This window comes from Plutella xylostella, chromosome 18 (genome assembly GCF_932276165.1).
Source record: "Plutella xylostella chromosome 18, ilPluXylo3.1, whole genome shotgun sequence".
Classification (NCBI taxonomy): domain Eukaryota; kingdom Metazoa; phylum Arthropoda; class Insecta; order Lepidoptera; family Plutellidae; genus Plutella; species Plutella xylostella.
In genome coordinates, this window is record NC_063998.1 from 11,006,866 (window position 1) to 11,019,766 (window position 12,901).

The window sequence follows — 12,901 nt, forward strand, 5'->3', positions numbered from 1 at the left end:
AACAAAGCTTTACGGTAGGTGCAATTGTATTCGGACATTATTTCACGCAGTCTTCTCTCTCTTATGAATGCTGGACATTGTTTCGCCAAGGCCATATGTGTACCGTTGCAATTAACACATTTAAACCGCGTTTTGTCGCAATTGGCATGATGCTCCCCGCATTTTGGACAAATTACTCTTATAGACGGACAAGTTTTCATCAAGTGGCCATATCTCCAGCACCGTGAGCATTGCGTAACGGGGAACATATATCGCTCGACTTTCGTCCTTAAGCCTAGGACGTTAATGTAAGCGGGGAGTGATGAACTTTTAAAACAGACACGAATTAATTCGCTCGGCTCCCATAGCCCACTTACAGTGTTTCTTCGTTTCATTCTTTTTACCCCAATGATATCCATATCACTGGATAGACTTTTAAGAACTTCTTCCTCCGATACGTCTATTTCAATTTCTTTTATTACTCCGTATGAGCGACTTACTTCCATTGCCCTTTGTATCGTGTACCCTTTTTCTAATAAATTTTGACAGTTAAGTAACTTTTCCGCGCTCAGGTCTTTGTTAAATTGAATCAACACTTTGAAAGCGTTAATATATTTAACTCGTATTATATCTTGTATATTTTCACTTTTAAACAGTCTTGCCAATCCAATTTGTTTAGGCAATGGGTCTTTATGCGTCATACATATTTCAACTATCTCTTCTGAAACACGAGTACAATCATCTTCAATTTGACTTCGAGCGAACCTCTTACCCTTTCTGCCTACCACCGTCCACAGTTCATTTTCATCTGGATCTCTTCCCCTTTTTCCTGGTCTATTCCCTCCCGCCTGATATCCCGTCTCCATCTCCCTCTCATTCTCTCCCGTGTTCTCACAATTATCTTCCATGTTTACCTCCTCCGCTAGATTGCTTACTCCATCAGTTACTCCTCCAGTGGGTTGACCATCATCGTTATCACTCATCACCTGTCGGTCGCATAGCGTTGCACGACAAATCTAATTTATTATCGTGTAGGTATAACAAAACCGGAATCGCTTAAGCCGATCGACGCGTTCGGTGTCAGCAGGTGCCTTCACACGACTGATGTTTTTAAATATTTATACGATAAATAAAAACATTAGACTATGACTCTCCATTCGGAAAAGGTTGTAAAATATAGTTTTTGAAAAGAGAATAACAAAGAGCAGAGACTCCTGATAAGAAAGGAGCACTAAAATCACTCGGCCTCCTGCTGCAGCGCGGCGCGGTCGAGGCCGGGCAGCGGCGGCGGGCGCGGTGTGTGTGTGTGTGTGTGTGTGTGTGTGTGTGTGTGTGTGTGTGTGTGTGTGTGTGTGTGTGTGTGTGTGTGTGTGTGTGTGTGTGTGTGCGCACTCACTCGGCCTCGTGCTGCAGCGCGGCGCGGTCGAGGCCGGGCAGCGCGGGCAGCGGCGGCGGGCGCGGTGTGTGTGTGTGTGTGTGCACTCACTCGGCCTCGTGCTGCAGCGCGGCGCGGTCGAGGCCGGGCAGCGCGGGCAGGGGCGGCGGGCGCGGTGTGTGTGTGTGCGTGTGTGTGTGTGTGTGTGTGTGTGTGTGTGTGTGTGTGTGTGTGTGTGTGTGTGTGTGTGTGTGTGTGTGTGCACTCACTCGGCCTCCTGCTGCAGCGCGGCGCGGTCGAGGCCGGGCAACGCGGGCAGCGGCGGCGGGCGCTCGGCGGGCGCGGCGCCGGGGTCGGCGGGCGTCTGCAGGTGCACCACCTCCTCCAGGAACTTCACGCTGTGCGTGCGGATGCCCTCGTTGTCGTTGTCCACCAGGTTCAGCACCACCAGCTGCGAATGGAACAAACAAGTTATAAATTTAATTTTCAACCTCAGAACTACTGATTGGTCAGTGAGGTATCGCAATTCATCGTCACACTGCACTCCACTCAACTCAATTTATTTGGATTATTAAATCAGTTTTAGAAAATGTCGTTATGAAATCGTCATCATGCATCCATATAGGCAGAGGCAATGTGACGCACCTTGAGCTTGGTGAGTTCGTCCCACACTAGCTTGGCGTCGGCGGGGCGGTCGAGCGCGGCGTCGGGCAGCCACAGCAGCGCGTTGCGGAACACCAGCGAGGCGGCCTGGATGGCGCGCTTCTGCACCGCCGCCGCGCCGCCACCGCCCGCCAGCGCGCCCAGCAGCGCCACGCAGCGCGGCAGCAGGTCCGGCGACACCGAGCTTAAACACAATATATTTATAGAATACAGTAAATCTTTATTCAAGAAAAATAACTTATGATAAGTATAAGTACATATATCCCACAAAACAAAAATGTTAATATGGTTTGACTGTGGGTAAGGATAAGGTTATCATCACTCATACTCTGAAATTAGGTGTGTTTTGCCTGAAAAGAGGCATGAAACCTATTTTTGGTTAATACTTATAAAAAAAAGTCTATGTTTTCTTCATGTGCATACATTTTCTGTCAATAGTTTACACCATAGGCACCACTTTATACACCAGAAAACGCATAACATTTCATTGTTACACAAGCTATCAAACATTTACTATACTACACATACATTTTCTAAAACTAAAACCCTGCCTTCACTGAAAGGAGACCCGTGCCCCCGCAATGTGGATGTGAGAGGTTGTGTGATGATGAATCCTATGACATGCATAAATAAAGTTTGAGCTTGCTATTATTCTATTAAATTCTCTATGCGGGTGTATGGAACATTTCAAGCATATCCAGTTAAAGTCTAAATTGTTTTCCATGCTTGGGCCATTTTCTTGTTGAGGGATTTGCCACCCACTGGGTTCATTTCATTTATTTAGTCTTTTATTGCACAGTTTACAAAAGTTATGTAAAAATGATGTACTAACAGGTGGACTTAGTGCTAAAAGCATTAGGGAGCATTAGCTGGGAGATACAACGAGCAGAATCTATTAGAGTGCAAAAAAAATGGGTTCAAACATCTAGATGTAATGCTAAGAGTGAGTTTGTATATATTATACCCCATCCACACGCTCGGCGAACAATGGCAAACAGCAAACAGCAAACACTGACGTGTGGATGGGTGTTTGTCGTTGTTTGCCTGTTTGTGTTTGTGTTCGCCAGTGTTCGGCATCGGTGTCGGTTTTTCTTGCCAGATCAAAGGATGTTCGGCAAACAGTTCGCTACGTATCCACACGTCTGGCAGCGGTCAGTATGCGCGCTAGCATTGCGGGAGGCGGACGTATCAACTTGCTACACTTTTTCGTTGGCGCGCAAAGCGTAAAAATGTCTGATTGATCAGCCCCTACGATTCTGTAATTTTTGGAGGCTTATCAAAATAAAAAACAAATTAAAGCCCAAATAAAGCAGTACATTGTACGATTTCTATGTATTTTTAACCGACTTCAAAAAAAGGAGGAGGTTCTCAATTCGTCGGGATATTTTTTTTTTATGTATGTTCACCGATTACTCCGCCGTTTATGAACCGATTTTGAAAATTATTTTTTTGTTGTATTGGGTTGAGCTCCCAGGTGGTCCCATTTTTTTTTTCAGAATTTTATCTAACCCCTAAGGGTGGGTAAAGGGGTAAAAACAGGGTATGAATTTCCATTTTGGAAAACACACATATTAACCGATTCTAATGAAATTAAGAACATAAATATAGTTCTTATAACAAAAAAATATGATGGTGACCTTGAGCTGATCTGATGATGGAAACGGAAGGAAGTCAAGGGAACTCCTCAACGGTATATAGCAACTACCTCGTGTTTAGGCTTGAATGATTCGTATTGATTAGTAGGACTTTTTGGTATCATTTGTATAATTTAATTTAATTTTACTATTGTATTTGTATTTTAATGGGTCTTACCTGTAAATAAAGAACTTTATTATTATTATTATTTGCATCTTACTTTTGATTAAAAATTATTGAAAATAAACTAAAAACTATAAAATAAAATTATAATTAAAAAGAAGAAGTCAGTTTTTAATTTTTTTTTAATTATTATAATATTATCCCACCATCGTCTTTGCTTTCTTCTTATTTTCCTTTTTACTTTCTCTTGCTTTAATATAATAAAAATATGTCAACCCGAAAGTAATAGCTCGTCGTCCACCGTGTTTGCCGATTCGGAATGTTATGAGCGTTCGCCGAGCATGTGGATGGCTGTTTGTGTTCGGTGTTTGTGTTTGGTGTTTGTGACTTTGTTTGCTGTTTGCCGTGTTTGTGACAAACAGCAAGCGTATGGATGGGGCTTTATATTATGCATTGTTTTCCATATATTTTGACAGACATGACACTGAAAATTACATGAAAAACACTGTAGCATGGCAAACATACACCTCTACATAGATACTTTAGCGACAATGACAGATAGGTCAACACTTTGCTCATCTTTACTATGCTGGACGAAACCTTGGCTTCCTGCTGACTGACAAGTACTTGTCAATGGACAAGCAACTCTAAACGCCTGATCCCTCCAACAAACCTGCTTATGGGTTAAAAACCTGCTCATGAGTTAAAAAACTGCTTACAGATTAAGCTCCAATTTCTCCATAGTTGGTTACATCATAACCACGGAAAGGTTGATCAATTATATTCAATTCAATCTTTGTTTGTGGCTATATGTCGTGTGTGACTAACACAACAAATCCGGCCAATTACGATAGTGTTGAGATACACACAACACTATCGTAATTGGCCGGATTAAGATAGTGTTGTGTGTATCAATTATATGTCATCTCCATATTAAATTCTTGACAGATGTGTGTCTAAAGTTAAGCAATAATCCCGTGTTGTGCTCTAACCCACTATGGAGAAATTGGCACTAAAAATCACAGAAAAACTAAGTTACTATGCAGAGCATGTCGCTGGCACTGACCTGATTTGCTCAATGAACCCAATGACCACCTTCTTGACGTCGGTGTGCTTGTCGGCTGCGTGGCTCAGCACGAGGTCGAGGTGAGCGGGCAGCAGCGCCGGCAGCTGGTGCAGCAGCACCTCCGCCGCCTTGCGCAGCAGCTCCGCGCGCCGCCCGCCCTCCGCCAGCCCCGCCTCGTTCAGCCATGTCACCAACTGGAACATCACAACCGATTCTGATTGATGTGTTAAGTACCTAGATATCATAAATATCACAACAGGACAATGATAAACAGCATTTGCCGCGGACACAACACCACACCGACCTGGTTCTGAGCAGCTATGCTCGAGCTTGAAAGTGATGGATTAGACATTATGATAGTATTGTTATAGGTATAAATTACAGTAACGTTTGCTTCATAACAATTCAAATGTTATTCATTTCTAAAATAAATCCGGCATTTTCACAATGGCACACACACACGCTAATTTGATTTGACAGTTGACAGTTGACACTTTGACAGTTGATCAGTGTTGCCAACTGCTACCAAAGGAACGAATCGGAACGATGGCTACAACCATGGGAGATTTTCTTTGACAGTTCCAAAATTGTCCGATAGATGGACTGGCCTGTCGTTTTATATGAGCTGCATTCTTCTGAGGGAACAGAAGATGTCATAAATCAAACAAAGCTGTCTTAAACTAGTTAACACTTAATATTATGCATAATATAACAGCTAGTCTTTATCGCATATGGTTAAATTCACATCCATTAGATTTTTGTATTGGCGGCTAAAAAAAATATGCACTGCTGTTGATTATGAAGTTTTACTAGCGCCATCTATAATCGATTTTTGTCTATGGTTGAAAATCTCCAATTTGGTTCTACCTTTTTTGGCCTAAGATTTATTTGCCTAATCTCGTATTGCATAGTAACGTTTGGTCAAAGTCTCGTTTCGCCGAAAATCGTATGGCATAAATCTCGTTTGATAAAAAGTTAGTTCGCATAATCTTGTTTAGCCTAATAATGGTGTGGCCAAATCTCAAATAGCCTAACAATACTATGGCATAGCTTAAACAAACTACTAATAACTTTGACGAAGCGTCTCCCTACATAGCGCAAACTGATGCCTTGCATTGTTTAATTTTCTGCTATGTGGGTAACTCTCCGCTCCGCTTCGCTGCGCTCCGCTTTGCTTTCGACGAACATGTGCACCTAACATGCTCCTCCTCGCTTTGCTCGTCGTCGCACCTATCTTTAGGTTCCGAACCCATGGGATTAATGGCGTTTGTAATCATTTTAATTCACTTTCGATATTTTGATTATTCAATATCGTGATTTTCGGGATGAAGGAGAAAAATACCACAATTTGTGCATTTAAAACATACTAAATATAGTATTTATTAAGATAATATTAGGTGAAACAAGATTATACCAATACGAACAATTTGAGCAAACGAGACTTAGGTGTTTCAAGTTTGTGCCAAAAGAGTTTTAGACGAAACGAGTCTTATGCCACATAAGTCTTGGCGAAGTGATTATGGAGATGCTGGAGGTGTTGGCGCATCCCCATGCAAAGGGAGGATCCTCCGACCTCCAGGGTGGTGTGGCCTGGCGGGCAGCTGCCCCACGGTTAGCGTTGGGGATTTCTATATATTGCAGAGTAGGTGAGAAACTTCGAATGCGCGATGTAGGATTTTCATAGTAATTTGCGTAGTTCCCATACATCTTCTCTGTATTTGCGTTCCGAGCGCCATCTGTTGATCTTCGTCTGAACTAGTGGCTAGGAGTCCGCCACATGATGATTCTACCAAAAAAGTTTAGACCTTACGAGTTATGCGAAACGAGTTTAGGGTAATAAAGATTAGGCAAGATGAAGGGAACCCCTCCAATTTGTATAGAAAATAGTAACCCATGATGAACTATTAAAACAACAATAGCTCAATGGCTATTAGGTACCTATATTCTTTTCATTAAAGAACTAAATTATCAATTTCGCAAAGACTCTTTATTACACTGTCTTATATTTACCTATATTTGGTTAAAGTCATGTACAAATAGGAGAGTGATAAATTATCTCTTATTAAATTAATTAATTGTAGGTACCTACTAAAACAAAGGCTGAGAGTGCACAGGATCGAAGGGTGTGGAATGAAAAGGGGAGGGATTTGCCCAGCAGTAGAAAACTAAAAAAAAAACAAAGGTAAAAAAACGCGTCATTTTAGTTAACCGCCAAAAGTAGCAAAAAATAACATGCCTGACATTTTAAAAAATATGTATAGATCCTGAGTATAGATCTAACTACGAAGTAGCTATGTTGGCAACAATGTGTTCGAATTGGTTCACAGATTATTTGGATGTCAGTGTCAGTCAACGTGCCACAACAACACAACCAAGCCACAACATCAGGGGTGGGTCAGTGCCTTAATGGCTGAACTTTTAGTAGAAGGTAGTGCCATCTCTTTATATTACTCTTACTACCAAAAAAGATGTAAGATGGCGTTATCAACAAGACCATAGAACAATAACAAGACACATAGATAAGTAGTATTTGAATGTTAACATTGTCATGATCTATGGCTTTTATGAAGAAATTGCGTGTCGGTGTCAGTTCAGTTGTCTTACAATGTCTCGCAAATAACATTTTTGTAATAAAAGCCTATACTCTCGGTATATCGTTATTTATAAATTTTATATACCTACAAATAAAAATAAACATGGTGTGTCAAGAAAAAGCATATTTATCCGCAAAAAGTGTTTTTATGAAATTCTTGTGACCTGACAGATTCCATATGGATCCAGGTTCCATGTGGTTCCACGGGAACCGAGCTGAAATGGCGGCACTGGCAAAGAGCGATCGACATCTTCATATCCGCTGAAGATTAAAATACAATGTGTACCAAACTGATAAATGTCGTCAAAGATTTGCCTCGCGAGGATAAATGATGCACTATTGGATGAAATGACTTTATCACCACAAGTGACAAGATTTGCTTCTCTTGGGAAACATAAACTAGCAAAACATGAATTGGTTTTCATGGTGAAAGGAATACACACACCCACTCGCATATTATTTTACAAGTGACATGAACAAAACTGAACTGAAACATTGTTATATGCGAGGTAATAAAGAATTATATAATAATTTGTTTTTTATTTATTGTTGCATGTAGGTAGGTACATAAATAGATTGAACTTAAATTTAGCTGATAAATGTAATAACTGTTGTGTGGTGTAACTACGTTAACGCAAATATGTCTTATATCTTTATATATTGAAGTTAATAGCCGGATCCCCACCAGACGATCCAGGTGGACGATACATACAGGGTGTCCCAACAGGGCACCCTGTATGTATGTACAATGAGGTTGAGCAATATAAAGAGATGGCGTTGTAGGCTCAGTATGACGTATAGAGTATGACAAAAAACTCCTCGAGATGCCACTCTTTTCACAATTGTTTATTTTTTCTCTATGCACAACATGCCACAACCCACCACAACCACCATAGTCCACAGCTCCAGTCAAAATAATCATAATCTCGCTTCAAGCTATGAAGATTTTATTTTATTGATAACCTAGCAGAATATATTTTCATAATCTTAAAAATCTTAAATAAATATATTTTCATTTCATTTTCATATCCAGAGCATATTAAACATAGTTTACTGATATTTTTTTATAAATACCTAAATGAGGCAATTCATTGATTTTACTATACTTTATTGTAACAGAGGGCATAAATCCATTTCTAGTACCAACTAGTATTTACCTATCACCCACAACTACCCTATCATTAATCAAAGCCTAGTCTTTAGTCTACCTTACATTTAATCACTCGGACTGACTTATGTAGGTATAATTATGACAAGGGCAGATAAACACAAAATAATTAGGTGTTAATATTATTTATTTACATTTAATTAATTTCTTAAAGTTAATATAGAATGTAGTGTTTGATAGTGTCAGGTACGGTGCGGCGGCGCTAGATGGCGCTAGTAGCGCAGGCAGTGGTCGTGGTGCAGCGGCAGGTGCAGCGGCGCCGCGTTCTCCTTGTCGCGCGGGAAGTGCTGCGCGGGCGCGGCGGGCGCGGGGGCGGGGGCGGGGGGCGGCGCCTCCGAGAACTCGGGCAGCGGCGGCTCGTACTCGTCGCCCGAGCCGTCCGACGCCTCTAGGTAGCCGAACAGCCGCGCCGCGCCCGCCGGCCGGCCCGCGCCCGCGCGCCGCGCGCCCCGCGCCTCGCCCGCCAGCGCGCCGCCCCCGCCCCCGCCCCCGCCGCCCACACCGCCGCCCTGGAACGAACCCGACACCACCACGCCGGCACTGCGCGACACGCCCGGCACCTTCAAATTTCTACTCTCGATGTGGCTGTAACAGAAATAGGATCATGAGAAACTAATATAGGTACGCGGCGTGGATTTACCGGACTCGTGTCGCAGGTAGAGAGGGGCGAGTACGTACTGTGCGTCCTGCAGGTGCTTGTGCAGCGCGGGCGCGTCGTCGGCCAGGAAGGGGCAGCGTGCGCACGCCTGCTTGTTGTGCACCTTGTGCACGTGCGTGGCGAGCCGCTCGGCGCGCGCCGCCTTGTACTCGCACAGCGCGCACGCGAAGGGCTTCAGGTGCGTGTTCAGGTGCCGCTTGAGGCACCAGTTGTCCGCGCCAGACCACGCGCAGTAGCAGCACGCGTAGCGCCGCTCGCCCTTGCGCCGCACCGCGCCTCCCGGGCCCCCCGAGCCCGCCGCCGTCCCCGCCACCGCCGGCGCCGGCGCCTTCTGCAGCGGCGGCGGCGGCGGCACGGGCGGCGGCAGCGGCGCCGGCTCCGCCTTGGCGAGCGGCGCGCGCTCCAGCTTGATGGGCGCGGGGACGCTGCTCACGCGGTACTCCAGCGTGGGCAGCGGCGGGGGCGGCGGCTCCGGCGGCGGCTTCACGTAGTAGTGATGCGCGGGCACGGGGGCGGGCGCGGGCGGCGGCGCGGGCGCGGGGGCGGGCGGCGCGGGCGGCGTCTTGGCGCCCAGCTGGCGGCGGATGCGGTTGAGGTCGTAGGGCAGCTCGCGGTGCATGCGCAGGAAGTGCTTCTTCACGTGGTCGGCGCGGTTGAACTGCTTGTGGCACAGGTAGCAGTGGAAGGGCTTCTCGTCGCGGTGGATGTTCTCGTGGCGCGTGAACAGGTCGCGCCGGTCCGTGGCGTAGGGACACGCGTTGCAGGCGTACCGCTTGCCGCCCTCGCCGCCGCCCAGCGCCGCGCCCGCCCCCGCCCCCGGCTCCGGCGCGGGCGGCGGTGGCGGCGCCGGCTCCACGCGCCGCTCGTGCCGCGCTGCGTCCACCTGTTGCACACAGTTACTTATTATTATTTAAATTATTACTTCGGGTCTTCACTTCATCTTCAAATAACACAGAAAAAGATGTGAATAATTTCGAAAGGTATAAGTTTAAAGTGGCAGATGGATATACACTAGGTACCTTGGCCTTGAGTCGCTGCAGGTAGCGCGTGAGGTCCCCGAGCGCGGGGTTGTCGCGCAGCAGCTGGTCGGCGGCGGCAGCGTCGGCGTGGTGCTCGCGCGCCAGGTGCAGGCGCACGGCGCGCGCCCAGCCCGCGCTGTAGCCGCACGCCGCCAGCGGGCAGTGGAAGTGCCGCTGCGGCGCGTGCGTGCCCAGCCAATGCTCGGCCACGCGCGCCAGGAAGCCCACGCACTCGCACTCGCAGCACTTGAACAGCCGCTGCGCAGGGTTGTAGGCGGCCACGCGCGACGCCGCCCAGCCCAGCGGCTCGTCCGCCGCCGCCCAGCGGTCCTCGGCGCCCGGGTCCGTGCGCGGCGTGAAGTTGGCCTGCAGGATGCCGGGCGGCGGCACCCCGTGCTGCATGAGCGCCGCCAGCCCCCACGCCGTGATGTGCTCCTCGGGGCGCAGCTCGTCCTCCAGGCGCTCGGCGGCGGGGAACTCCACCCCCGCGCCCCCCGCGCCCCCCGCCACCGCCTCCTCGCCGTACAGCTTCTTGGTGATCTCCTTGAACATGTCCTCGCAGTCCAGACTCAGCGCCGCCGCGCCCTCCATGCCGCTGGCTGCTGCAGCTGCAACACACATGCAACAGTCAACACTCTCTATTATGGGATAGTTCCTTGATGGCTCGCACTTTTAGCGGCCGAATGACCAGGGACGGATTGCTCATAATTAGGTAGCTACATTAATTAGCATTAGCGCCCCTACCCCACGAAAATTTGCTTTAAGCTGCGTACAGACCGGCCCAACGAACGGGTTTCGTTGGCCTTCGTTTCTGCAATCTACCCTGTATTATGTATGATAAATATCCATCGTTGGCATAACCGTTGGCGTTCGTTGGGCGTTCGTTGACCCGGTGCTTTAGGTATTTAAATACTACTCGGTCCTGGTATCGATGCAGTCACGTCGGCGTTATGTTTCTCTATGCAAAATACATAACTTTAAATAACATTACTATTATTATTGTTAATAAACATAAACCTCAATCAGAAAAAAAGTCAAAATTCGCTAAAAAAATAATTGTTCACAATTCCAGCCACGTCCTGAGATAATGTGACCGAGTAGTACCTAAGTAGTTAGGTACTATCACTTCAAATTGAGCATTATATTTTAAAGTAGGGTTAAAGTAAGCAATGCTTTACCTAAAAGTCAACAGCAAGTAAGTAGGTACTTTATTAGGTATGGCTTGGTATCGATCAATGGATGCCAGAGTATGTCACATTTACGCAAGTAGACGTAGTTATATAGGTACCTATAGGTAGGTACATAGAATTGTGGAACTCGGAAGAAAGTCTCCGGAAGCGGAATCGTAAGACATGAGAATCTCGGGGGGCGCGGGCGCGGGCGGGGTGGCGGGTGGAGGGTGCACCCGGCGCGGGGGGAGGACACACACACGCAGGGGTACTCACGCGGGCGGCGGTCCGCTCGGCGAGGCGCGCCGGGGCCGACTGCCGCGCAGCGCCACCCCCCGCGCCCCCCACCGCCCCCCCGGCTCATCGACCGCGCGCCCCCGCCCGCCCTACATGAGCGACACAAAGGCCCGCACTAGATAACTTGCCATCGATCCGCTTCCGCCCGCCGCCGCCGCCGCCCCGCGCGAGCCAACAACCTATGACTCCATCATTAACGTAAACGTCGATCGCCCAATACAATTTAATATGCCGACTAATCATTCGCTTATTACATATTCTTTATTTTTTATTTAAGTACCTAACTTTTTATTGTACAAATAAGTAATTATTACAAATAAAAGTACAAAGGGTGGACTTAATGCTTATGAAGGGAAATAGAATCCCAACCAGCGATAGATTACCTATCTAGGTATTAATAATTGCTATGCTATGCATGCTATGCTTACGACGTTTTAAACCATTCATCATCAGCCAATAATCATCCACTGCTGGATATAGGCCTCTCCCAAAGAAGCGCCACAATAAAAACCTTTCATGGTCTTCCATAAATACTTAACTAAAACCAAAATTTCCGAAACCTGTCCCGTCACCGCCACCGCCTTCCTTCGGTTCGGAGATGAATATAAACTATAAGTACATACATACATACATATGCTCACGCCTGTCTCCCAGAGGGGTAGGCAGAGACTATGGATCTCCACGTGCCACGATCCTGACACGCTTCCTCCACATTCATCTCTTAATACACGCACGTCGGTTTCGGAAACTCCTAATTTGGCTCTTCTTGAAATTGTCGCCTATCTGGTCGACATGCTTTCGCCTAGGACGTCCTCTACCGACACAACCATTGATTTGGAGATTAGTTAAGCTGCGTACAGACCGGCCAAACGAACGCCAATGAACGGGTTTCGAACATGTTTCGAATAGTTTCGATGACCTGCGTTGCGGCAATCTGCCCTGTATTATGCATGAAAAATATTCATCGTTGGGCGTTCATTGGGCATACGTTGGGCCGGTCTGTACGCAGCTTTAAAAAATATTATTTTCATAGAATATCGAATAATACCTAAGTACCTAGTTGTTGGGATTATTGTAGGTATGAGCGTCAGTTGTGTGATGTACACGTAGTAGCAGCGTAGTTGAGTGTAGTATCTGATTCTGGTCACAGCCACAG

The 12,901-nt window shown here is 46.6% G+C and overlaps 2 protein-coding genes across 4 annotated transcripts in view; both read right to left on the bottom strand.

The window, feature by feature from the left end:
- LOC105396512 (symplekin) overlaps nucleotides 1–5,318 on the bottom strand; it is a 44,912-nt gene extending 39,594 nt beyond the window's left edge. The window contains exons 1-4 of the mRNA XM_048627297.1: nucleotides 5,146–5,318; nucleotides 4,842–5,035; nucleotides 2,000–2,201; nucleotides 1,624–1,805 (exon numbers count right to left, since the gene is read on the bottom strand). Of these exons, the coding sequence (XP_048483254.1) occupies nucleotides 1,624–1,805; nucleotides 2,000–2,201; nucleotides 4,842–5,035; nucleotides 5,146–5,193 (626 nt within the window). The 5' untranslated portion in view covers nucleotides 5,194–5,318. The remainder of the gene's footprint in view (nucleotides 1–1,623; nucleotides 1,806–1,999; nucleotides 2,202–4,841; nucleotides 5,036–5,145) is intronic.
- Nucleotides 5,319–8,711: 3,393 nt separating this feature from the next.
- Nucleotides 8,712–11,842, bottom strand: LOC119692751 (protein charlatan). Of its 3 annotated transcripts, none has more exons than XM_038114253.2 (4): nucleotides 11,725–11,842; nucleotides 10,280–10,887; nucleotides 9,281–10,143; nucleotides 8,712–9,187 (listed from the first exon to the last, which is right to left on the bottom strand). In XM_038114253.2, exons 1-4 carry the CDS (start codon nucleotides 11,810–11,812, stop codon nucleotides 8,815–8,817), a joined length of 1,932 nt encoding a protein of 643 aa, XP_037970181.2. In that variant the 5' UTR covers nucleotides 11,813–11,842; the 3' UTR covers nucleotides 8,712–8,814. The 3 variants fall into 3 exon arrangements, with proteins under 3 accessions (XP_037970181.2, XP_048483415.1, XP_048483416.1); XM_048627458.1 differs by lacking the exon at nucleotides 11,725–11,842 and adding an exon at nucleotides 11,568–11,717; XM_048627459.1 differs by lacking the exon at nucleotides 11,725–11,842 and adding an exon at nucleotides 11,458–11,706.
- Between the last annotated feature and the right edge of the window lie 1,059 nt (nucleotides 11,843–12,901).